We start from the raw sequence: 27,197 nt of genomic DNA, 5'->3' as shown, positions 1-27,197 counted from the left end.
AGAAAAATCCATCTGGTTCACCAACGTTCTTTAGGAAAAGAAACTGCCATCCTTACCTAGTCTGGCCTACGCATAAGTAGGGAATTAGATTCTCTACAGTCTGGAAACAGGCCTTTTGGCCCAACAAGTCCACATCGACCCTCCGAAGAGTAACCCACCCAGGCCCACTTTCCTCTGACTAACGCACGTAACACTATGGGAAATTTAGCATGACCAATTCACCTGACCTGCACATTTTTGACTGTGGGAGGAAACCCTTAGAGAACGTGCAAACTCCACACAGACAGTCACCCGAGGCTGGGATCAAACCTGGGACCCTACTGCTATAAGGCAGCAGTGCTAACCACTGAGCCACCATGCCACCCAATAAATGGACAACAAATGCAAGTCCAGCCAGAAAAGCCCTCATCCTGTGACTGAATAATTTAAAAAAAGCTGGGGACTAATTGTCCAAGGGAATGGTTGAATTTCATCCAAAACATAATTGAAATGAAGGGTAAACCCCAACTATCTGCTGTGAGACTCTTAGGAAGATGTTCATTTCTGTGTTGGTTGATTTACTAAGATTTTAAATGGCATCTCATACTCCATTGTTCCATTGCAATGTTAGGGTCCTCAAAGAGGCGCTTCCAATGAAATAGTTAATGTGCAGTTTTAATTTTCCAACATTCCCAAAATTTGGGGAAGTTTCTATTAGATTGAAATATAATGAGAATGACTGCTTTGTTCAAAAAGGGAAAATAGCAGAAAGGAGGAAACTGCAGGCCAATTAATTTAACATCTGTCTCAGGGAAAATGTTGGAAGCTATAACTAAGACAGTATAGCAAAATACTTTGAAAATTTCAGGATAATTAAGAAAATCAATGGTTTTGTGAAAGAGAAACCATGATTAACCAAGTTATGAAGTTCTTTGAGAAAGTAAAATGAGCTGTGGATGAAAAGGAACCAGTGGATGGATCCTACTTAGATTTCTAGAAGGCACTTGATAATCAAAGGCTATTGTAGAAAATAAAAGCTGATGGTGTAGGGGATAACATATTGATACAGATAGATGATTGGCTGACCGGCAGCAAACAGAAAATGGACAAGAATTGGTCATTTTCTATTTGTCAGAATGTAATGAGTGGTATCCCACAGGAGTCAGTGCTGAGACCTCCACTTCGAGAGTCATAGAGATGTACAGCACAGAAAGAGACCCTTCGGTCCAACTCATCTATGCCAACCAGATATCCCAACCCAATCTAGTCCCACCTGCTGGCACCCAGCCCATATCCCTCCAAACCTTTCCTATTCATATACCCATCCAGATGCCTTTTAAATGTTGCAACTGTACCAGACTCCGCCACTTCCTCTGGCAACTCATTCCATACACATACCACCCTCTGTGTGAAAAGGTTGCCCCTTAGGTCTGTTTTATATCTTTCCCCTCTCACTCTAACCCTATGCTCTCGAGTTCTGGATTCCCCTACCCCAGGGAAAAGACTGTGTCTATTCATCCTATTCATGCCCCTCATGATTTTATAAATATCTATATGGTCAACCCTCAATCTCCGAAGCTCCAGGGAAAACAGCCTTAGCCTATTCAACCTCTCCGTATAGCTCAAATCCTCCATCCCTGGCAACATCCTTGTAAATCTTTTCTGCACCCTTTCAAGTTTCACAACATCTTTCCCATAGGAAGGAGACTAGGATTGCACGCAATATTCCAAACGTGGCCGAACCAATGTCCTGTACAGCCGCAACATGACCTCCCAACTCCCTGTACTCAATCGTCTGACCATTAAAGGAAAGCATATTAAATGCCTTCTTCACTATGCTATCTACCTGCAACTCCACTTTCAAAAAGCTATGAACTGCACTCCAAGGTCTCTTTGTTCAGCAACACTCCCGAGGACCTTACCATTAAGTGTATAAGTCCTGCTAAGATTTGCTTTCCCAAAATGCAGCACCTAGCATTTATCTAAATTAAACTCCATCTGCCATTTCTCAGCCCATTGGCCCATCTGATCAAGATCCCATTGTAATCCGAGGTAACCTTCTTCATTGTCCACTCCACCTCTAGGTTTATGTAAATGAGTCATAGATTGAATGGAGAAAACTACTGATAAGTTTTAAAATAACTAGACTTTTTTCCTATTTAAATTTCCAATTGCATCTCTTTAATATATTGATTAGGGAAGTTAGGTCTTGTTAAAGGGATATAATAATGTCTAGATTGTGTGAACTGTAGATCCACTGACTTCCCAAAAACAATTACTTTGCTACATTCAATGGGCAGTTCTACCTTGTTAGTAGATGTTCTGCACATTGATAAAGCTATTTCAGTTAATACTATGTCTATGCTGACTAACTGGCTAACTGATTGACTGGTTAACTGGTTTGCTTCAGCTACTTTTCAGTGATTTTGGGGGTGTGGGGTGAGGGTGTAGGGGGTGGGGGGAGGGAGAGTGTGGTGGGGAGAGTTTCAGCACTTTGTCATCCTGAAATTTGAAGTGCCCCAGGTGACCCCTCAAATTCCTCAATCTTACTTTGATCTTTATTATTAAAATAAAGCATTGCTAATTAGAGAGTGCGTCACAGCTACAGAAACGGAGGTTGTTGAGGAAGGTTTGTTTACTGAGTCAGTATGGGTGGGAGTTAGGAACAGCATGGGAGCAGCCACCGCATTGGGGGTTTTCTACAGAACCGCTAACAGCAGTGAAGAGCTCATAGGCTGGTAGATTTAGGAAAAATGCAGATGTAGCAGGGTTATTGTTATGGTGACTTCAACACTCCCAATATTGACTGGAACCTCCTAAGTGCAGATGATTTGGATGGAGCTGTTTTTGTCAGGTGTGTTCAGGAGGGTTTCCTTACTCAGTATGTAGACAGGCCAATGAGGGGAGAGGCCAGTTTGGATTTGGTGCTCGTCTATGAGCCAGGACAGGTGTCAGATCTCACGGTGGGAGAACACTTTGATGACAGTGACCACAACTGCTTCACATTTACCATAGCCTTGGAGAGGGAAAGGAGCTGTTACAAAGGGAAGATATTAAATTGGGGAGAAGGAAATTATTATGCTGTCAGACAAGAGTTGGGAAGTACAGATTGGGAGCAATTGTTCCACAGAAAATGGACAGCAGGCATGTGGACACTATTTAAGGAGCAGTTGATGTGAGTGATGCACGAATTTGTTCCTCTGAGACAGGTAAGAAGGGGTAAGATTAAGGACCCTTGGATGGTGAGAACAGAGGAGCTTCTCGTCAAAAGGAAGAAGGCAGCGTACGTAAGGTGAAGGAAGCAAGGAACTAGCACAGCTTTAGAGGATTACAGCTTACTTGAAAGGAGCTCAGAAATGGACTGAGGAAAAACAGGCTTGGCAGGAAGGATTAGGGAGAACCCAAAGGCATTTTACTCTTACGTGATGAATAAGAGAATGATCAGGATAAGGTAGGGCTGATCAGGGATAGCATAGGGAACTTGTGTGTGAAGTCTGAACAGATAGGGGAAGCCCAAAATGAGTTTTTTACTTTGGTTTTCACGAAGGAAAGGGACCTTGTTGTGAATGAGAACTTTGAGGAGCTGGAAAACAGGCATGAACAGATCAAGATTTAGGAAGTTGGTGTGCTGGAAATTTTGGCAAGCATTAAGATTGATAATTCCCCAGGGCCAGACCAGATTTATCCTAGGTTGTTCAGGGAAGTGAGAAAGGAGGTTGCTCACCCACTGGCGAAGATCTTTGCTTCCTCACTCTCCACAGGATTCATACTGGAGGATTGGAGGGAGGCGAATGTTGTTCCTCTTTTCAAGTAAGGTAATAGGGAAATCCCTGGCAATTACAGACCTGTCAGTCTAACGTCTGTGTTCAGCAAGGTTTTAGAAAGAATTCTGAGGGATAGGATTTATGACTATTTGGAAAAGCATCAGTTTGATTAAAAGCAGTCAGCATGGCTTTGTGCAGGGCAGGTCATGCCTCACAAATCTTATTGAGTTCTTTGAGGAGGTGATGAGACAGGTTGATGAAGGTCAGGCAATGGATGTGGTGTATCTGGACTTCAGCAAGGCATCTGATAAGATTCCCCATGGAAGGCTCATTCACAAAGTCAGGAAGTATGGGCAGAAAGATTTGGCTGTCTGGATTCAGAATTAGTTGGCCGACAAAAGGCAGAGAGTGGTTGTAGATGGAAAGTATTTTGCCTGGAGGTCAGTGTTGAGTGGTGTCCTGCAGGGCTCTGTTTTTGGGTCTCTGCTCTTTGTAGTTTTTATAAATGACTTGGATGAGGAGATTAAAGGATGGGTTAGTAAATTTGCCGATGATACAAAGGTTGGAGGTGCCATTGATAGTATCAAAGGCTGTTAACAGGCTGCAGCATGACATAAACAGGATGCAGAGCTGGGCTGAGAAATGGCAGATGGAGTTCAACCTGGATAAATGTGAAGTGATGCATTTTTGAATGCTGAATATAGGATTAGAGACAGGATTCTCGGCAGTGTGGAGGAATAGCGGGATCTTGGTGTTCAAGTGCATTGATCCCTCAAAGTTGCCACCCAAATGGATAGGGTTGTTAAGAAAGCATTTGGTGTTTTGGCTTTCATTAACAGGGGGATTGAGTTTAAGAGCCACAAGGTTTTGCTACAGCTCTGCAAGTCCCTGGTGAGACCACACTTGGAATATTGTGTCCAGTTCTGGTTGCCCTATTATAAGAAGGATGTGGAGGCTGTGGAGAGAGTGCAAAGAAGGTTTACCAGGATGCTGCCTGGACTGGAGGGCTTGTCTTACAAAGAGAGGTTGACTGAGCTCGGACTTTTCTTTCTGGTGAGAAGGAGGAAGAGAGGAGACCTGATCGAGGGGTACAAGGTAATGAGAGGCATGGATTAAGTCAAAAGGCAGAGAATTTTCCCCAGGGCAAGATTGACTGGCACGAGGTGTCATAGTTTTAAGGTGTTAGGAGGAAGGTATAGAGGAGACATCAGAGGTAGGTTCTTTATGCAGAGAGTTGTGATTGTATGGAATGCATTGCCAGCAGTGGTGGTGGAAGCAGAGTCATTAGGGACATTCAAGCGACTGAAGGACATGCACATGGAGAGGAGTGAATTGAGGGGGTGCGTAGGTTAAGTTATTTTAATTTAGATTAAGATTAATCCTCAGCAGAACATCGTGGGCTGAAGGGCCTGTTCTGTGCTGTATTTTTCTATATTCTATGTAAAAGATTCTATGTAACATTTTAAGTAATCCATGCCACACACTCTGAATGTGCATCCACTGTCTAACACATGCAATTGAACAAGTCTCCAGCAAAAATATCCATGACTGGTCTGCAGGTTTTTGTAATTAGTATAATTTCCTCTCCCTGATCATTATCACCAACTTCCCTTTCCAAACCTTGGATCATAGAATCCCTACAGTGTGGAAACAAGCAATTTGACCCAACACATCCACAGCGTCCCTCTGAAGAGTAACCCACCCAGACCCATTCCCTATTACCCATGGCTAATGCACCTAACCGACACATCCCTGAACACCATGGGCAATTTAGCATCGCCAATTCACCTGAGCTGCATATCTTTAGATTGTGGGAGGAAACCCGAGCACCCGGAGGAAACACACGCAGACACGGGGAGAATGTACAAGCTCTACACAGACAGTTGCCTGAGACTGGAATTGAACCCTGGTCCCTGGCGCTGTGAGTCAGCAGTGATAACCACTGAGCCATCATGCTGTGTCATATGTAATTTCAAAAAACCTTGTTAATCCATTGAGGACAGATCATTCCATAATAATAATTTGAGTCACATCTAAAATACATGTTGACCATATTCTGGGCACTTCCAGCATTCATTGTTCTGTTATAGTTCCCCAATTCATGTTGATGTCCTAATTGCCAGAGACACCTCTGTACCCATTCCCTCTGATTACGATCCTCCTTTTATCTTGACAGTTCTAGCCTGAGTCTGGACAGTCTCACATTGCTGCTACTATTCAGTGCTTCATTCTTAGCATTACTGCTGATTCCCCATTTGAATTGGGAAGCAATATTTTCCCAGGATTTTTTTTTAAGGCTTAAGAACATCAGAACCAGGAGCAGTAGTGGGCCATCTGGCCTCTCAATCCTGCTCCACTATTCTATAAGATCATGGCTGATCTTTTCATGGACTCAGCTGCACTTCCCCGCCCTCTCACCAGAACGATTACTTCCTTCATTGTTCAAAAAGCTATCCACCTTAGCCTTAAAAACATTCAACAAGGTTGCCTCAACTTCTTCCCTGGGCAGGGAATTCCACAGATTCACAACCCTCTGGGTGAAGAGGTTACTCCTCAATTCAGCCCTAAATCTGCTCCCCCCTTATTTTGAGGCATTGCCCCCTAGTTCTCGTTTCACCCACCAGTGAAACTAATCTCCCTGCTTCTATCTTATCTACTCCCTTCATAATTTTATATGTTTCTGTAAATTCCCCCTCATTCTTCTAAATTTCAATGAGTATAGGCAAGTCTACTCAATCTCCCCACATAGGCCAACCCTCTCAACTCTGGGACCAACCTAGTGAACCTCCTCTGCACCCCCTCCAGTGCCAGTACATCCTTTCTCAGGTGAGAGCTTCTGAGATTATGTTCCAAACGTGGGTATCTTTCTGAAAACCCAACTCCAGTTAATACTGGAATGAACATAGAGTTTATCTATGTCTGACACCACAATTTAAAGACAAGCATTTAATTAAGAATTTTCAACTAGCATGTTTGCAATCTTGCATATATTCTGTTAAATTGCATTATACTGTACATTCTTCTACAAAATATCCATCCTGCTTTCTAATTTATCAATATCTGACAGTGCCTCATATGTATTTGAAAGCTCACCTTTCTGCATTTCTAAATGTCCGATTGCTGAGCCATAACTCCGAGAATACGTTACACCTGATCTTGTTTCTCTTAGAAACTGACAGTACCAAAGCGTTATCTTGCTGTGGCCACATACTCACTCCATTTTTCCATTGACCTTAAGTTTCAACTTCTGTTGTAAATGCATTTAAGAATTATGAGGAACTGGAATATGGAACTGTTTGAACATTCTGGATTAAAAAGCTTTTGAAAGGGCACTGGGAGTTATGTTCAGCAGCAATTACTGAAGCCAAGTGTTTAGTATTTAGTGTAAGGGATCTGCTTTTTGTTGGATGCCATGTAATTTTGGAAAGTAGATAAGAAAAGGGAGATAAGCAATGGCTTTTATGACTTTAATCACTTGACAAAGCTGGTTTGAGAGTGATGTGGCCTGTATTGAAGGTTGCCTAGAAACAGACTCTGAAATAAAGTTGTTGTTTCCACCAAGGTGGAACAGTTGAATGAAAATACTTTCAATCTGGACCCAAGCCATTTGGTGAGATAAACGTTCAAGACACCTTTCTTTATGGAGCAAGTTTATTAACGATTCAATCTTAAAGCTCCTTCCATACATTGGTTGCAGCTGCCCCCCCCGCCCCCGACCTTTATATTCTCTCAGTCAATTAATTCATTAATTAACCCAATCATCTGTTTAACTGCTTGTTGTGTTAACTCAGCATCCACTCTGTCAAGCCTCTGCAAAATCTTCTTTGTTTCAACAAGATCACCCCATTTTTCTTACTTCTAATGAGGGCCATGAGTCCATAGCATCTTGAAGCAGAATGAGGCCATTTGGCCCATCAAGTCTGCTCCACCATTCGATCATGGCCGAAATGTTTCCCAACCCCAATCTCCCGTCTTCGCTCCGGAACCCTCGATCCACCGACTGATCAAGAACCATCTATCTCGGTCTTAAATAAGTAAATAATTTGGCCTCCACAGCCTTTTATAACAATGAGTTCCACAGATTCACCACCTTCTGGCTGAAGAAACTCCTCCTTATCTCAGTTACAAAGGATCATCCCTTCACTCTGAGGCTGTGCCATCGGGTCCTTGTCTCTTCCCACTAATGGAAACATCTTCTCCATGGTACAATTGCAACATTTAAAAGGCATCTGGATGAGCACATGAATAGGAAGGATTTAGAGGGATATGGGCCAAATGCTGGCAAATGGGACTATATCAGTTTAGGATACCTGGTCGGCAAGGATGAGTTGGATCAAAGGCTTTATTTCCATGCTGTATATCTCGATGACTCTATGTGCTCTCTGTCCAGGTCTCTCAGAGGAAGGTGCAAACTGCTTAACCTTTCCTCATAAAAGATCCCTTACGTCCCAGGAATCAGCCCAGTGGATCACCTCTGACTCATTCCAATTCATGTATATCCTGAAGTAAGCTGTCCAAAAATGCATGCCGTGCATTTGGTGTGATCTCATTAATGTTCTGTACGTTTGTAAGGAGTCTTTCCTACTTTTATACTCAGGCCCCTTTGCAATAAAGATCAACATTGTGCTTGAGATTGACATACTGAGATTCCTCTGTACTGCAGCATTCTGCAGTCAATTTAAATAATGTTCTGCTTTTCAGTTCTTAAAACCAAAGTTGATAAGGTCACCTTTTCCCACATTATACTCCATCTGCCAAATGTTTACCCAATCAGTGAACGTATCAATATCTCTTTGCAGACTCTTTGTGTCCTTATCACAACTGGCATTTGTGTAAACACACGCACACATATACACACACACAGACACACTGACACACACAGACACACAAAACAGACACACACATACACACACACATACATGCTCACACACACACAGACACACTGACACACATACACACACACAGACACACACGTACACATTCACACACACGTATACACACATACACACACACACATACATACACACAGACACAAACATCCACACAGACACACATACACAGACACACACACACATATACACACACATAATTGTGTCCTCCACTGCCATTAAAGTCAGAAGTTACATGACATCAGGTTATAGTCCAATAGGTTTTTTTTAAAATCACAAACGTTTGAAGCATTGCCAAAGTGACTTCACCAGACGAAGGCACAGTATTCTGAAAGCTTGTAATTTCAAATACACCTGTTGGACTGTACCCTGGTGTCATGTAACTTCTGACTTGTCCACCACAGTCCAACACCAGCACCTCCACATCATGGTCATTCAATGAGATCATGCCTGATCTGATAATTCTCAACATCACTTTCCTACTTTTTCCCCATTACCCTCGATGGTCCTTACTGATTAAAAATCTGTCTGTCTCAGCCTTGAATATACTTAATGACCTAGACTCAACAGCCCGCTGTGGTAAAGCATTCCACAGAGTCACAGATTTCTCTGAGGGGCGAAATTCTAACTGGGCAAACCATGACTCTGTGATGATACCCTCTGGTTGTAGATTTTCACACAAGGAGAAACAACGTCTCAGCATCAAGTCATCTAAGAATCTTACATGTTTCAATAAGGTCGTGTCTCATTCTGCCAAAGTCCCATGAACGCAAACCTAATCCACACAAACTCTCCTTATGAGACAGTCCTTCCATATCTGATATTCTGATGAAGGGCTTTTGCCTGAAATGTTGATTTTCCTGCTCCTCACATGCTGCCCAACCAGCTGTGCTTTTCCAGCACCACTCTAATCTAGTCATATCTGGTATCAGCCTAGTGAACATTCTCAGGACTGCCTCCAATGTCAGTATGTCTTTCCTTAGATAAAGGACCCAAAACTGTTCAGTGTTACAGCTGTGGTATGACAAGTGTCTTGTATAGTCTTAGCAAAACTTCCTTATTTTTATACTTCATTTCCTTGGAAATAAAGGCCAACATTCCATTTGCCTTTCCAATTACCCGCTCAACTTCTTTCCAAATGAGTTCACCTCCCACTGCCACTATAAAAGGCCATGACAATGTTAAATACAGAAGTTGCCCATTGATCTCATCCTCCCCAGCTTTTCATTTTAAATTGTTTTAATGCTTCAACACACTTTTATTGATTATCTAAAGCCTCTAATCCACTCGCTGTACAAGAATTATTGCCATGTCCACAGGCCAATCAATTATGCATTGACTTAGAATGTGTGGGTGGTTTCATCAACATGTGAATCTCATTCTTCAGAACTGAGTTTTTGATGTATTACAGTTAGTCGTGAGATATTGACTCAGTCTTAGTTAAATTAGGAAGACCAAATAATGGACCAGCAACACGCGGAACATTGTCTGGGTGGCTTATTCTTGGAGCTCCTTGGATCTACTCTCCTCTTCCCACCATTGCCCTTTCAATCCCAAGACCTTTCCACTATTCTACAATCTGGCCTTGGCTTCTCAGCTCATTGGTCACTCTCTCCCTTTCACCTGTGAGTCAGAAGGCTGCATGTTTGAGCTCCTCTCCAGAAGCTTTGGTCCATATCCCAGAGGAATACTTGCAGTGCAGTCCTGAAGCAGTGCTGCACTATTGCAGGTGTCACCTCTTGGATGCAGCACAAATCTGTTTAAAGGTAAAATCCTGTGCATGCTGGAAATCTGAAACAAACACAAAGAATGCAGGAGAAGCTCGGCATGTCTGACAGCAGCTTTAGAGAGAGAAAAACAGAGTTAAAGTTTTGAGATGACTATGACTCTTCTACAGAACTGAAAGGTGTTGGAAAACAGGCTCTTTTTTATAGTTTGATCAAGGCAGAGGAGCAGCAAGAGGGCAGATGGTACAGAGGCCCAGTGCAAAAGGAAAAGAGGTTGTAAGAAGTGGAGAGAGAATAATAGTCTTGTTAATGGGTGGATTTATGGTAAATTAATGGTATGAAAGGGAGAAAATGAGTCTTTGCTATTAAGTGCAAAGTAAGCAAGATCAAACCATTTTCCCTCCTAGATAGCTTTGAAAGATTGTATGATACTCACATGAAGAAGGAAATTTGCCTTTGTCTCTTGCTCAATAGTTATCCCTTAAGCAATTACACATAAAAATGTTATTCTGTATTGTCATGCATTCAAATATTTGTGTGGTCACATGTTCATATGATTTTTTAAAATATTCATTTGACATGGGCATTGCTGACTGGAACAGCATTTATTACCTGTCTATAGTTACCCTTAGGAAGTTGGTGGCAATCTGTTATCTTGGACAGATGCACATTTAGAAAATTACTATAATCTTACCAGATCATAGGGCTGTTCAGTCATTAGAGAGAGAGATGACTGGTCAAGAGAGCAGCAGCACAGTGGCTCAGTGGTTAGCACTGCTGCCTCACAGCACCAGGGTCCTGAGTTCTCTTCCAGCCTTAGGCGACTGTCTGTGTGGAGTTTTCATTCCTCCAGGTGCTCTGGTTTCCTTTGACAGTCCAGAGATGTGCAGTTGGATGAGTTGGCCATGCTAAATTGCCCCATAGTTACCAGGGATGTGCTAGGTGGATTGGCCATGAGAAATGCAGGATTACAGGGATATTAGTGGGTCTGGATGGAATGGTCTTTGGAGCGTTGCTATGGACCTGATGGGCTGAATGGCCTGCTTCCATACTGTAGGGAATCTATGGTGGTGCTTTAACCTGAGGGTCACCTCATCTCAGGCAAGGGGAGAAGTTGAGGAGAAGAGACCTTTGTGGAAACCCCCGGCAGGAATTGAACCCATGCTGTTGGCATCACAAACCAGCCATCCAGCCAACTGAGCTAACCAACCCTTTCCACATTTGCATTCTCATTCAAGCATTCACTTATGAAAATGAAAGTATATCATATCTGCTTGATCAGATTGTTATCATGCTGCATGGTTGTGACTAATGAAAACATTTGTGAATTATTTTGTTTCTAATCACCATTCTCTCAGATCCCCCACCCTCACACCAGGACAAATGCACCATTTCTTTCACCATTTTCCTCCTCTCCTAACCCCTTTTACTTTCCCATTTGTTGCCAGAGAATGAAAGACTCGCTCGATCTGCTGTCACCAGGTCAGCCGTCCATGTTTGGCTTGGTGAAGAGACACTCATCGGGAACTCTGCAGCTGCCTCCGTTGTCCTGGCGACAGTCTACACTCTATGAGGGCTATAAACAACTGAAAGAGGACCAGGGCCTGAGGCTCATCGTCCCTGCACAAGATGAGGCTTTATCTGCTGCAGCACAGAACAACAGCCCAAGGTAAGGGAGGAGTGGCTCTCTGTTCCTCACTGTGTGAAATATCTCAGAGATGCCTGTTCTTTGACAGTGGGAGCTTTGATGTGCACACACTTACAGTGTATCTGCCTGTAACGTGTGTAGATAATATGTGTTTGGAAATGTGCAGTTGTAGATATCTTAAATCAACCTTAATGTGCCAGCTGTCCTGCTGTGGTGTTATGAACCCAATCTCTGCTGTAACTCACGATGAGGAGCGGAGGAACTGGTGTTGGACTGTGGTGGACAAAGTCAGAAGTCACATGACACCAGGATATAATCCAACACCTGACAAAGAAGCTAAGCTCCGAAAGCTTGTGATTTTGAATAAACCTGGTGGACTATGATCTGGGGTTGTGTGACTCTGACCCTGCTGTAAATAGCTCTGTGTCCAATCTGTGGGACAGACATTAACACCATCAATGGAATCACTGTACCTCAGGAATGGAACAACTAGAAGTACATGGATTTTCATTGATGTAAGAAAACTGGCAGAGAAAGAAACAGCATAAAAGAAGAGAACAACGACAAAAAAACAGTTGGAACTCTGACTCTCTGGCAGAGAGTGAAACCATTAATCAATAATACTTGGAGAGGACCATAGTGGTCTTACTGGTCATCCAGTTCAAAGCTTATAAATCTGTGCATTCTGTAGGAGCAAATTACTGTAGGTGTTGAAATCTGTACCGAAAACAAAAAATGCTGGGAATCACGGCAGGTCATCAGCATCTGTGGTGAGAGAGCAAGCTAAAGTTTTAAGTCAGATGACTCTTCATCAGAAATGTAAACTTCACGGATGCAACCTGACCCACTGGGATTTCTAGCATTTTTGTTTTCGATGTGTGCATTCTCCAGTCTGCTGTTTTCTCTTTGGGGAAGGGGGTGTGGGAGTTGGTTGAGTCAAAATTGATTTGCATATTCCATTTCCTGCCGCTGTGGAAATGAGAGGAGATATAACAAAGGATTGTTTTTTTTTCCACTCTTAGTCTAAAAATTTTGAAAAAAACAATTGATTTATTTAAAAGACTTGAGCTTATAAGAGTTGTAGTCCTGCTATCAGTGCTGGGGGACATGTGCCATAAGCTGTCTTTCAGTATCGATTTGACTGAAGAATTAGCAGCAAGGCAAAAGTGGTGTTGCAGGTTTTGATTACATAATGAGAACTCCACATTAATCTTCCTTACGAGCAGTATTTATTTAAAAATCAGAACTCAGTGGGAGAGGCAGTCTATTAATCAGTATGTAACAGCACTGATGTGTTCAATTGAATCCACAAAACTATAAAACTATAAGACACTGAAGCAAAATCAGGCCATTTGGCCCATCGAGTCTGCTCTGTGATCATGGCTGATCTGATAATCTTCAACTCCACTCTCCAACCTTTTCACATAACCCTCGATTCCCTGACTCCTTAAAAATCTGTATCTCAGCCTTGAATACACTTGAACAGCCTCGACAGCCCTCAGCAGCAAAGAATTCCACAGATTCACTCCCTCTGAGAAAATAAATTCCTTCTCATCTTTATTTTAAAATGTGTCCTCTTATTCTGAGATTATGCCGTCTTTGTGTGCAGTGTGTGACAGCCACTGGGCACATTACTTGAACAAAGGTGTGTTTGAGTGTCTGTGTGTGTCTCTCTCTGTATATGAGTGTGCGTGCGCATACATGTGTTTATGTTTGTGTCTGTAAATATTTGTGTGTCTGTGTATGCATGTGTGTGTGTTCATTGTGTGTTTGTCTGTGCCTGTGTGCGTGTGAGTTTATATGTCTATCTGTGTCTGTATGTGTATAAATGCATGTGTGTATATATGAGTGTGTGTATAATTCCTTTCATTCCTTCAGTGTATTCTATAATAGGGGTCAATTAGCTCAGTTAGTTGGATAGCTGGTTTGTAATAGAGCATAATGCTAATAGTTTGCGCTTGAATCCCATATCATTTAAAGTTTCCCTGAAGGGCTCTCCTCAATCTCTACCCTCAGGTTAAACCACCACCAGCTCTCTCTCTCTCTCTCTCTTTCTCTCTCTCTCTCTCTCTGTAAAAGGAGAGTAGCCTCATGGTTCAGTCGGACTGCTGATTTTACAACCAATCAACAGATGTCATCATATTCCTTACTTGTTTATGAGTCGTGGCCATCGCTGGCTAGGCCAAAATTTATTGCCCAACCCAGGATTTTGACCCAGCGACAAGTCAGGATGGTGAGTGGCTTGGAGGGGAGCTTGCAGGGGAAGGTATTCCCATATATCTGCTGCCTTTGTCCTTTGCAATGGAAATGGTTGTGGGTTTGGAAGGCACTGTCTGAAGACTCTTGGTAACTTACTGCAGTGCAGTTTGTGGATAGTACACACTGCAGCAACTGAGCTTCAGTACTGGACAGAGTGAATTTGAAAGGCAAGGAATGGAGTACTGATCAAATGTTGTTTTGTCCTGGATGTTGTCGAGCCTTTTGAGTGTTCTTAGAGCTGCACCCATCCAAGCAAATAGTTCATCATACTCTTGATTATTTGTTGTAGTTTGTAGATAACCTTTGGGGGGGATCAGGAGGTGAGTCACTCACTTCAGAATTCCTAACTGAAGACCTGCTTTAGCAATTACAGTATTTATTTTGAAAAGCCACACAGATTGCAGATGCTGGAAATCAGAAACAAAAACTGTTGGAAAAGCTCAGCAGATCTGGCAGCATCTGTAAAGATAAGGCAGAGTTAATGTTTTGGATCCAGGAACCCTTCTTCAGAACTGCAGTGTTTAAGTTTGGTTGTGCTAAATTGCCCATCATGTCCAGGGATGTGCAGGCTAGGTGGACTAGCCACAGGAAACTCAGGGTTACAGGAATAGGGTAGTGGATCTGGGTGGGAGGCTATCTGGAGGGTCAGTGTGAACTTGATAGGCTGAATGGTCTGCTTCAACACCGTATGGACTCCATGATTCTATTCTATGCTATAAGGCTGGTCCAGTCCAGATTCTGGTGATACTCTGATGGTGAAGTATTCAGTGATGGTTGTATTACTGGACATAAGTGTGCTAGATCTTTTCTCACTCATAGACTGTCAAGCACAGAAAAAGGCTATTTGGCCCATTGTGTCCATGATGTTTCACAAAGATCTGACTACATTAATCATATTTTCCAGCTCTAGGCTCATAGCCCTGGCAGATATGGCAATGCAAATGAATATCTAAATACTGCTTGAATGAATCTAGAGTTTCTGACTCAACAATCCTTTCCAGACAGTGAGTTCCAGACTCCCAATGTTGTCTTGCTGAAAAACTTTCTCATCAACTGAACCATTAGCTTCTTTACCTTAAATCTGTGTTGTCTAGTTATTGACTACTCTATGAATGGCAAAATGTCTTCCTATCTACCCTATCTATGCCTCTCATATTCTCATCCACCTCTATCAAGATCCACTCAATATTCTGTATTCCAATGAAAATGACCCCCAACCTGTCGTATCTTTCCTCATAGCTCAGACCCTGCAGCCCAGGCAACATCCTGGTTAATCTAGTCTGCACTTTCCTCTAGTGTAATCACATCCTTCCTATTATTTAGTGACCAGACCTGCATACAGTACTCTAGTAGTGGCCCAAGTAGTTCCAGGATAATCTCCCTGCTCATGTATTCTATGCTTTAGCTACCTGATGAAGGAACAGCGCTCCGAAAGCTAGTACTTCCAAATAAACCTGTTGGACCATAATGTGGTGTTGTGTGATTTTTAACTTTAGCTGATAAAGGGAAATATCCCACATGACTTCTTAACCTGCTTTCTTCAGGCATCTGTGCATATGCACACAGAGATCCCTGAAATCGGCAGTACTTTCCAGAGTCAGACCATTTAGACTGTAGCCCCTTGCCTTATTAACCCTCCCAAGTGCATTACTTCACATTTTTTGGGGTTGAATCCTAACTTGCTTGTTAGAGATGGTCAATGTCTGGCAGCTGGGTTGCTCTGAATACTATCTGCCATCGCGCCCAACCTGAGGTCATGCTGCATTTTGCATGCACTGTTTCAGTAACAGAGGAATCGAAAACATTATTGTCAAGTGGGAAATGAGAATTGGTGTAAAAATAAGAAGCTGACTAATACAGTGCAAATGCCTCAGCTTTCTATTTTAACAAGGCTAGCTCAGTTAGTGAGTAAGTCTCATTCTAAAATTGCAGTTAAAGAAATCTAATTTTAATATATTCATGAATCAGAATGATTCATCTCTGAATATAAACAAGGATATTTAAATCAGGAAAAAGAGACATTTCTCAAGGATAGTTAATTAAGGGTCCTCCTGAATGTAAAGTGGATTTCCTCAGATTCTAGAAACAGAAACCTTATGAAGGTAATGTGTGGAGAGAGACAAAGTGCTTACTTTTTGTCATTGTAGTCTGCTAGGGATAGAGAGTGGGAGTGAGAAACAGGAGTTTGCTGACTACTGAATAAGGTTGTATAATCAGTTCCTGGATCATTCTCTGTAGTTGATAAGATTGGTTTAATCGACAAGTTTTTAAATGGCAGGGAACCCAGCCCATGGAATACTCTTCCTGCGAGATGTGGGAAATCAGAGAGACTTCCAGTCTCCATGGTGACTACATCTACAGGAAGAGTGTTAAGCTGCAGCTCCTGATTTACCTCGTGGAGCGCCTGGAGCTGTGGATGGACTCCCTTTGGAGCATCCAGGAGGCTGAGGATGTCAGAGATAGCACATTTAGTGAGCTGGTCACACCACCAGCAAGGGCTACACAGACAGAGAAAAATTGGTGACCATCAGGAAGATGAGTAAGTCTAGGCAGGCAGGCATTCCCTTCACAAACAGGAATTCCATGTTGGATACTGTTGGGGGAATGGCCTTTCAGGGAAAAGGAGCAGCAGCCAGATCAGTGGCAGCAAGACTGGCTGTGTTGTACAGCAGGGAGGGTCAATGTGTAGACAAGCAGTAGTGTTAGGGGACTCTATGATCAGGGGTGCACATAGGTATTTCTGTGGCCGTGAGCAAGACTCCAGGATGGTGTGTTGCCTCCCTAGTGCTCGGGTCAAGGATGTCTCTGACAGAACACAGGATATTCTGAAGGGGAGCGGCAGCAGAGATGGTGGTCCATATTGGCACCAACGACATGGACAGGAAGAGAGATGTGGTCAAAGTTTGTGAGAAGATTTGTAGCTCGAGTGCTCATTGTTGTGGTTCTGTTCGCCGAGCTGGGAATTTGTGTTGCAGATGTTTCGTCCCCTGTCTAGGTGACATCCTCAGTGCTTGGGAGCCTCCTGTGAAGCGCTTCTGTGATGTTTCCTCCGGCATTTATAGTGATTTGAATCTGTCACTTCCGGTTGTCAGTTCCAGCTGTCCGCTGCAGTGGTCGGTATATTGGGTCCAGGTCAATGTGCTTATTGATTGAATCTGTGGATGAGTGCCATGCCTCTTGGAATTCCCTGGCTGTTCTCTGTTTGGCTTGTCCTATAATAGTAATGTTGTCCCAGTCGAATTCATGTTGCTTGTCATCTGCGTGTGTGGCTACTAAGGATAGCTGGTCGTGTCATTTCGTGGCTAGTTGGTGTTCATGGATGCGGATCGTTAGCTGTCTTCCTGTTTGTCCTATGTAGTGTTTTGTGCAGTCCTTGCATGGGATTTTGTACACTACATTGGTTTTGCTCATGCTCTCCATGACAGCAACTCACCAGAACGAAGGACCCGATACCCAGCATCGGTATCAGTGCTGGGACCCCTGTTGTTTGTAATGTATATAAATGATTTGGAGGAGAATGGAGGTGGCCTGATTAGTAACTTTGCGGACGACACAAAGACCGGGGCGGGGGGGGGGGGGAGCTGCAGATAGTGAGGAGGATTGCCAGAGGATGCAGCAGGATATAGGTAGGCTGGAGACTTAGGCAGAGAAATGGCAAATGGAGTTTAATTTGGACGAATGTGAGGTGATGCATTTTGGGAGATCCAATGCAGGAAGGAAGTATCCAATAGATGGCAGAAGTCTTAAAAGCATCAACATACAGAGGAAACTAGATGTACAGGTCAACAGTCCCCTGAAAGTGGAAACATGAGTGGATAAGTTGGTCAAGAAGTCATATGCCTTCATTGGTCAGGACGCAGAGAAGAAGAATTGGCAAGGCATGTTGCAGTGGTATAGAACTTTAGTGAGGCCACGTTTGGAATATTGTCTACAGTTCTGATTGCCACACTAGTAGAAGGATGTGGAGGCTTTGGAGTGAATATAGAAACAGTTCACCAGGATGTTGCTTGGTTTAGAGGGTAAGCTACGAGGAGAGATTGGTAAAACTTGGTTTGTTTTCACTTGAACATCAGAGGATGAAGGACAATCTGATAGAAGTTTACAAAATAATGAGAGGCATGGATAGATTGGATAGTCAAACTTTTTCCCACAAGAGAAATGTAAATTACTGGGGGACATAGTTTTAAGGTTAAAAAAGGGAAAGATTTAAAGGAGATTTGAGAGGCGAGTTTTTTATGGAGCATGTTAAGTGCCAGGAATGTGCTGCCAGAGGAGATGGTGAAGGCAGATACAATAGCAATGTTTAAGAGGCACCTTGACAGAGACATGAATAGACAAGGAATAGAGGGATGGGGACTGTGCAGTGCAAAAGGATTTTAGTTTAGAAAAGTGTCATGTGTCAATACAGTCTTGGTGAGCTGAAGGATCTGTTTCTGTGCTATACTGTTCTTTGTTCTTTGAAACTCAGGCTGAGTGTGGAAACCTGACACTTTGACATTATGTAGCTTGGTGGCAAGTTTTGTCTGATAATCACAGCTGAAAAAAACCTCAGTGTGTTTTACTATGTTAAAGGTGCTATATAAATGCAAGTCCTTGTTGGGGAAAACAACGGTGTAGTATTTGTTGCTGGAGCACTTGATCAGTGTATCAGTGCCAGGATCTGTTCTTTTATAAGTAAGTAATTTTTTTCTGAATCATAAATATTGCTGCTGTGCTAAGTAATTAGGGGCTATTGGTGTGCTATGACATAAAGACTGACAACACTGCAACATTTGATTAAAGGCAATGATTTTGCATTATGCACATTTGTGTCAAGACAGACAGGTCACTGATTCTCTGTTATCACAATTATTAAATTAATTTTGCATTTGCTAAATTCTCTGACCTTCAATCATTATTTAAGGACAATAAAGTGGGCAGTTAGATATGCCCGTAGTGGAAACACTTATTGGATTCCCTCAATCATATGGGACATTTTATTTGCTGTGTTGACAAGGGGACAAGGAAAAAAGTTGACTTCTCTGCTGGGAGTGGGGATTGGTGGATAAAGCAAAGGATAATCATATAACTCTTCCCACCACGTAGAAGATGCATTAATTGAAGAGTTTATGATGAGTAAATCAATTGGCAGATTTATTGGAGAGAAAATATTTTTTCCATTGAGAGAAGTTGAGATCAATTCAAGTGTGCAGAGGTTGGGAACAGCATACAAAACTGATATCAGGAAAGCATTCTTCACACAAAGGGGAGTGGAAATGTATCACTATTCTTTCAGTGTTACTGTGTCAAAATCCTGGAACTCCCTCCCTAAGGCCAACTGGGGACTAGCAATAAATATTGGCCCAGTCCTCATCCCAAGCATGAGCAAAAACTGGAATTTTCTCCCTCAAAAGGTTGTTGAAGCTGGAAGCCCATTGAAAACATCAAAAATGGTCCTTGCCGCCTATCAGCCCAAGCCTGGATATTTTCCAGACCTTTCTGTATTTGGACATAACTGCTTTGGTATCTAAGGAGTCGAAAATGGTGCTGAACATTGTGCAATCACTCCTAACTTTATGATGTAGGGAAGGGCATTGATAAACACATAAAGGTGTTCCTGAAGACCAGGGATCCCAGAACCAGGGGTCATAATCGAAGGATATTGGCTAAGCATTTAGGATTGAGATGAGGAGAAATGTTTTCACCCAGTCAGCAATGAGCCTGTGGAATTCACTGCCACAGAAAACAGTTGAGGTGAAGACATTAAATGCTTTCACGAAGGAGTTAGAGCTGGTTCTCTGGGCAAAAGGGTGGCATGATAGCTCAGTGGTTAGCACAGCTGCCTCAGAGCATGATGAGGGACCTTAGTTTGAATCCAGCCTTGGGTAATTATCTGTGGAATTTGCACATTCTCCCTGTGTTTGTGTGGGTTACCTCTGGGTGCTCTGGTTTCCTCTCACTGTCCAAAGATGTGCAGATTAGGTGGATTGGCCACGGTAACTGTGGGGACATGGGGATAGGTGGGGGCTTGATTTGGATGGGATGCTTTTTGGAGGGTTGTTGCAGGTCCAATGGGCTGAATGGCTTCTTTCTGCACTGTAGGGATTCTATGATCAAAGATTATGGGGGGGTAGAGGAATGCAGGAACAGGGTATTGAATTAGATGATCATCCATGATCATATTGAACGGAGGAACAGATGCTGTGGGCTGAATGGCCTTGACCTGCTTCTATGTTTCTATGAAGCAGCTGAAGATGGTTGGGCTTATCACACTTTAGGAATTGCAACAGTGATATCCTTGAGTTGCGGCCGTCACAACCAACTCTTTCATCAGTGTCTGAACTAAGACTGACTTCCACTTTATTAACATACCAATGAATCTTGAACTGTGTCCTTCATTATAAATCTGATCACGGACTAGCCCCAGCTGATCTCGACAACCTCACCCTTCAGCAGCTTCCAGTTTTCAATCTCACTGACCACTCCAGCCACACCCTCCTGCGAAACCTAACTTTATCTTCATCAGGCAGCTCCAATCCACAGCCACTCTCTCCCCTGCACTCATACGTTTCAGGTACCCTCTTGCCCAGGTTCAAACTCTTTGTAAACGACCAACTGCAGCCAACCATCTTCAGCCTGTCTCTCCCTCATTTGACTGTTCTTCATTGTGTATGAAAAGGTTTGAGCATTTTCCCATAATTTAAGGTAGAGCTTCTCATTACAGCAACTCATCGCCATTATGAGTCAGATGAAGCTTTATAAACATTATGTCATTCTGTTCAATGAGTTCTAATAAAAGTAATTAATGTTGGCACTGTGTCTTTGTGTGCTATGATTTCAAATCAATAGCCCTCCTTAAGCATAATTCTGTATTTAATGAAAGTAATCTGTTAAGTTAATATAATTTAATTCTCTATATTTAAATGATTTCTAATCCTTGTTCTGATCCTATTTCCTTTTACCATGCTTTGAAGGATAGATTCTCCATTGTTTCCCCATCTTTTCTCTAACTTTTGGTCTAATTTCTAACTGGCATTTTTAAGCTCATTTCAGCTTCAAAAATAGTGTAATTGAACCAGGAAATGTATATCAACTACACCCTCTGTCTTGGCTTGCATTCTGATTTCTCCCTCCTCTATCCTAGTCCCTCCCCCATATCAGACCTCTCTATCCCTTAACTCACTATTACCTTCTCCTCTCTCCAATTGCTGCCCTATTTTCCCCCATGTCACCAGGTTCATCAAGGATGGAGGGATGGTATATCAGTGCTTGCCACTAACCTATTTCCCCTTCCTCTAATCCCGTCCCTCTCCATTTCCCCTTTCTCTATCCCTGTCTCTCCTCCATTCCCCCCACCCCCCCATACCTGTCCCTCCTTCAGTCCCCCCTGCTGCTCATGTGTCTCCACCATTCCCCCCACACCCCCATCCCTGTCCCTCCCTCAGTTCCCCTTTCTACATCAATCTGTTCCTCATTCCCCCACCCACATCCCTGTTCATCCCTCAGTACCTCCTTTAACACCATCCCAACCCCATTTCTTTTTTCCCTAACCCTGTTATTCCCCCATTCCTCTCTCTATCCCTATCCTTTTTCCATTACCCTCCTCCCCTCCATCCCTGAGCTCCCCCATTTCCCTTCCTATATCTCTGACTCCCTACCTAATCCCTCAGGCTGGATTGCAGTTACAGTGTTAAACATTCATTAGTGCAGGTACCTCTGACTGCCTTTATTGCTGTACTCTATTTACACACCATTAACATTAACCTGACATATAGATGGCAGCCATCACAGAGAGATAAAGTCACAGGCATGAAAATAACTGTAGGAACAGAAACCTCATCATTCAATGAGTCTGTGACCTTTTCCTAAGCACAAAAAACTAATTAAATAAATCTGATAAGTTTGAGTTTCCTTTATGTTTGGAAATGATTAGGGCAAAATTTCAATATTTGTTAAAGTTGAAACACCTGCTGTCTCTTTTCTGTGACTTTAATAACCAGCTGTCCTGCAATTCTCTGTTTCCTGATTTCTTTGCTCTATCCAACACCTCTCCATCAACTTTCACTTCAGGGGCTGACTCACACTTTGGTAATAGCCCCACAGGCACAACAACATCAAATTGCAGTTGTATAGCACTTTCAACATATCAGCATAATTAATATCCTATGGTTACCATTGACTAGAAACCGATCTGTACTAGCCATATAAGTACAGTGGCTACTAGGGTAAGTCAGAGGCTGGAATCCTATTGTGAGTAACTCACTTTGGGTCTCCCCAAAACCTGTCCATCACCAACAAGCTGCAAGTCAGGAGAGTGGTGGAACATTTCACACTTGTCTGGATGGGTGGAGCTCCAACAACACTCAAGATGCTTGAGACCATCCAGACCAAATCAGTCCACTTGATTGGCACCACATCCACAGACATCCACTCCCCCCACCACCTTCAACATTCGCTCCCTTCACCACTGATGCTCAGTAACAGCAGTGTGTACCATCTGTAAGATTAGATTAGATTAGATTAGATTACTTACAGTGTGGAAACAGGCCCTTCGGCCCAACAAGTCCACACCGCCCCGCCGAAGCGCAACCCACCCATACCCCTACATCTACCCCTTACCTCACACTACGGGCAATTTAGCATGGCCAATTCACCTGACCTGCCCATCTTTGGACTGTGGGAGGAAACCGGAGCACCCGGAGGAAACCCACGCAGACATGGGGAGAATGTGCAAACTCCACACAGTCAGTCGCCTGAGGCAGGAATTGAACCGAGGTCTCTGGTGCTATGAGGCAGCAGTGCTAACCACTGTGCCACCGTGCCGCCCAAGATGTAATGCAACAACTCACCAAGGCTCCTTTGACTGCACTTCAGTAAAGCACGTCTTAACAAAATGTAACACTGAGATACTTAGTATTATCAGGATCAGTGGTCAAAAGGCAGAGGTTTTCTAGGAGATTCCTTCAAGGAAGCAAAAGAGATGGAGAGCTGAAGGAAATTCCAGAACAGTGGTTGAGAAATGGAAACCAAGAATGCACCCAAAATCAAAGAATGGAGAGACATGGAAATGTCATAGGGTTAGAGGTTGAGGAGATTGAGACAGACCAAGCCATGGGAGAATTTGAACAGAAGGGTAAGACTGATGGCCATCTGGGAGATAATGTAAGAATCGTAGTTATAGTTGAGACTCTGTGTGAGTTAAATACAAGCAGTGTTTTTAATTTGCCAAAACTATCCAAGGCATTAGCTGGAATGCTGTGAACAGTTTTGGTCCCCTTATTTAAGAAATGATTATATGAAGTTGAAGGCAGTTGAGAGAAGGCTCAGGGGTTTGGTTCTTGGTATGGAGTGACTGCCTTATAAAGACAGATTGAGTAAGTTGGGCCTGTACGCGTTGGAGTTTAGAAGTATTCTAAGATGGTCTTTTTAAAAATATATATGATTCTTAGGGACTTGTAGGATTGATGCAGAGAAGAGTCTAGGGCCAAATGGACTAAGAGATAAGGAAAGTGTTTTTCTCTCCGAGGGTAATAAATCAGTGGAATATTTTACTAGAGAGGGCTGTAGAGATGGCATCATTAAGAATATTCAAGGCTGAGAAAGATTTTTAATTAGTAAAGGAATCAAGGATTGTGGAGAAATTGGAGTTGAGGATTAACAGATCGGTCATGATCCCATTGAATGGCTGAGTGGAATTAATGGGCTGAATGGCCTATTTCTGCTTCTATGCCTTATGGTCTGTGATCTTACAATGACAGATAGACAGGGAGAGCATTGGAATAGTCAAGACGGGAGATAAGAAAGGCTTGGATAAAGATTTTCAGCAACAGATGAGCTTGGTATCTTGGTATCAATAAGTGTAATGACAAAGTGGAAATAAGTGGTCTTATTTATGGAACCAATATCTGATTAGAAGTTTGTTTCAGGGTGAAACATGATACCAAAGCTGTAAACAGTCTAGGTCAGCCTTAAATACAGACCTTGGACAACAATGGTGTTGGTTACTGTGGTGAAACCCAAAGTTAATGATTTAGATAGAGGGATTTTCAGTTCATTCAGTGTTATATGTTGGACAGGCACCATGACAAGGCAGAGATAGTAAATGTTGGGAGACGGACAGCATTTTGGGGAAGGGGGTTGTTGCAATTGAGTGAGATGGCAGTGAGGGAAAGTTGGGTGCCATCAGCATGACTGAAACCTGGCCTTCTGTAATAATTGCACTGTTTTCTTGTGTACTCCAGTAACAATTACAGAGCTGGTGCTATGGGAGCTGGATGAATCAGTATTGTGGGGGAGTCTGTTCATTTTAGAAGAGAATTTTCCATTTTAAAATTGCTCAAAGTGTATTGTTTCCCTAATTTCCTTTTTAGTGTATCTTCTTTGTTTTTTCCTATTTTCTGATACCAGCTCCTGCAATATCAGAGGTACTAGTAATTGTTGGAGTACAGATGGCCATGTTGTACCTCATCCAAGAAGGTATTCTTCATGACTGAACTGAAATGGCGCCTGACAGTGGGAAGAATCATTGCTAAAACACCCTGTCTCTGCACGTAGCTGTGCTATACCTGGCTGAGACAGCTTGATCCTTATCCCTGTCTTCACTAATTCTGGACTCGACTGTTCCAAACTCTTCTGTTGAACTATCCACCGTACTGAGTTCCTCCAAAACACTACTGCTTGGTTTATTAATTCTCTCCAAGTCTATTCAGCCATTATCCTCTGTGAACACTAACATTTTTCCCAAACCACTAATGTTTCAATTTTAACATTTATTTCCCTGTTTTTGAAATCCTCCTTGGCCTTACTCTTCCCTATCTCTGCAACCTATCATTTCTCCAATTCCCTCTAATAGAATCATACAACACAGAAACATTGCCTTCAGTCCAGCCAGTCCATGCTGATCATAATCCCAAACTGATACAGCTTTGACATCTGTGATAGTGATCCTACTTGAGTCAAAAGCTGCATGATCAACTCTCATTTGCATTCTTTTAATTCTTAAGCAATATATAATGCCTCAAAAATTTCTTGCTATAACAATCTGTTCAATCTAGTGACAATCCATTCAATATCAAACACTGCCAATTAGTTTGCATTTATAGAACTAAAATTCTATTGTTCCTTTACAGATATTGCGCTTTGCTGATATAGTGCCAAATGTTTTCTTCTTAAAAGAGACTTTCTGTAATTTTGACATTGACCTTAACTTTGTTCCCCAATTCCCCTTTATGAATGCATTTTGGGCAGGGAGCCTACGGGGAGTCAGTAAAGTGATTGAAAACCATCCCTGATACTAGACAGTAACTGTGGGTGTACTGTGTGGCTATGGGTGAACCACAATGGAAATTACATTCCCCCACCCCCATACACACAACCCCCCCCTCTACAAACAAACACACACACACACACACACACACACACACACACACACACACACACACTGTGTTGGGTCAGAGGGATTTGACAAAGATTGTGATTACAAATTGATTTTCTGCCCTTCTTGACTTCCAAGCATTATCCCCACCTCCAACAGTTACTTTCATTTATGCATATCTATAATAAAATAAAAAGTCCAAAAGGGTTTCAAAGGTTATCAGACTAAATTTAACACCAAACCATATCAGAAGACATTAGGACTGAGGACCAAAAGCTCAATCAAAGAGATAACAATTAAGGAATATCTAGAGGGAGCAGAGTGGCGTTTGAAGATAAAATTCCAAAGCTTAGCATTCAGATCGTGTAAGTGGTCATGAGTTTGGAAGGTGTTGTCTAAGGAGCTTTGGTGAATTTCTGCAGGGCATCCTGCCAATGGTAAAGTTGACATGTAGATTGCTGGTGTGGTTTCTAATTTGTTTTCACTTAATGAATGTCAGAACTGGTTCCAGCTCCCTAGTTCCCAGCTTGGTCTTATTGCTGTCAACTTGGCACCACCTTGAACTCAGCCACCAGTAGCACCTCATGCAGCAGGCAGCAAAAACTACCTCTTCAACTCTACCCAACTAGGATGCTGTTGTGCAAGTGAGAGTTTGTATTTGCTAAATCACCCTGCCTGCTCCTTTCACAGCCACCACTGAGAAAAGCAGGCCAAAGGGTTAGCAGTGATGAGATATTTGTTGATGGTCAGCAGAATCCAGGACTGCCTCTCCAACCTGCAGCCTCCCCCTCTGAAAAGGACAGGGAAACATGATAACCTTCATGTACCATTTCACTTGCATGAATATGGAGCTGTGATTTCAGTCATGACTCATGGCCATATAATCAGCTCCCTGACCACAGAGGGTTCACAAAGCACCCACCCGTCACCACCATGTAATGAGGGGAAGATTGACTGGGCCCAGCATTTTTGGTCCTTCCTTAGTTGCCCCTTGAGCAGGTGTTGAGCTGAGTTCTTGAACCTTTGCATTCCATTTTGTGTAAGGACAGTGTCGTTAGGGGGAGAATACCAGCATTTTGACCCAGGGACTCTGGAGGAACAGCAACATATTTCCAAGTCAGGATGGTGAGGGGCAATGAGTGATGACCAGTGCCATTCGCTATCAGATACTGAGAATGAATGTTCTTAATCTATGTACATTTGACAAATCTACATTCCCAAAATAGATTTCATAATGATTCACCAAATTCTCACAAAGGTCACTGGTTTCCCTATTCAAAGCCAATAAGTTATTGTTCAAAATGAAGAGAGATAAAATGATATGGAACCTATTTCAGATGTAGTTGTCAGTGTGAGGAAGCAACGTGTGTGTGTGTGTGTTTTGGTTAGTATTTGGTTAGTTTGAGATTGTAAGTGAATTCGCGTTCAGTGAGGTGGTCTTTGTCGGCCTGGTGAAGGTGGGAGTCCTCCTCCTGTTCCTTTTTTGTCTTCCACTTTCAAATCCATTCCAAAGGCGGAGCCGTCTGATTCCGATCCACGGAAACTCTGAAAAAATCCAGAGGGCAGCCAGTCCAAGTG

The 27,197-nt window shown here is 42.7% G+C and overlaps 1 protein-coding gene across 3 annotated transcripts in view; it reads left to right on the top strand.

The window, feature by feature from the left end:
- The window catches only part of LOC140494794 (3',5'-cyclic-AMP phosphodiesterase 4C-like), a 332,319-nt gene that overhangs the window by 65,501 nt on the left and 239,621 nt on the right, over positions 1–27,197 (top strand). For all 3 annotated transcript variants that reach the window (XM_072594393.1, XM_072594394.1, XM_072594392.1), the window contains exon 3: positions 11,808–12,028. In XM_072594393.1, the coding sequence (XP_072450494.1) occupies positions 11,808–12,028 (221 nt within the window). The remainder of the gene's footprint in view (positions 1–11,807; positions 12,029–27,197) is intronic.

Source organism: Chiloscyllium punctatum, chromosome 24 (assembly GCF_047496795.1).
Source record: "Chiloscyllium punctatum isolate Juve2018m chromosome 24, sChiPun1.3, whole genome shotgun sequence".
In the NCBI taxonomy this organism is placed as follows: Eukaryota; Metazoa; Chordata; class Chondrichthyes; order Orectolobiformes; family Hemiscylliidae; genus Chiloscyllium; species Chiloscyllium punctatum.
The sequence above is the reverse complement of the archived record's forward strand: the minus strand, read 5'-3'. Positions and strand labels throughout refer to the sequence as shown.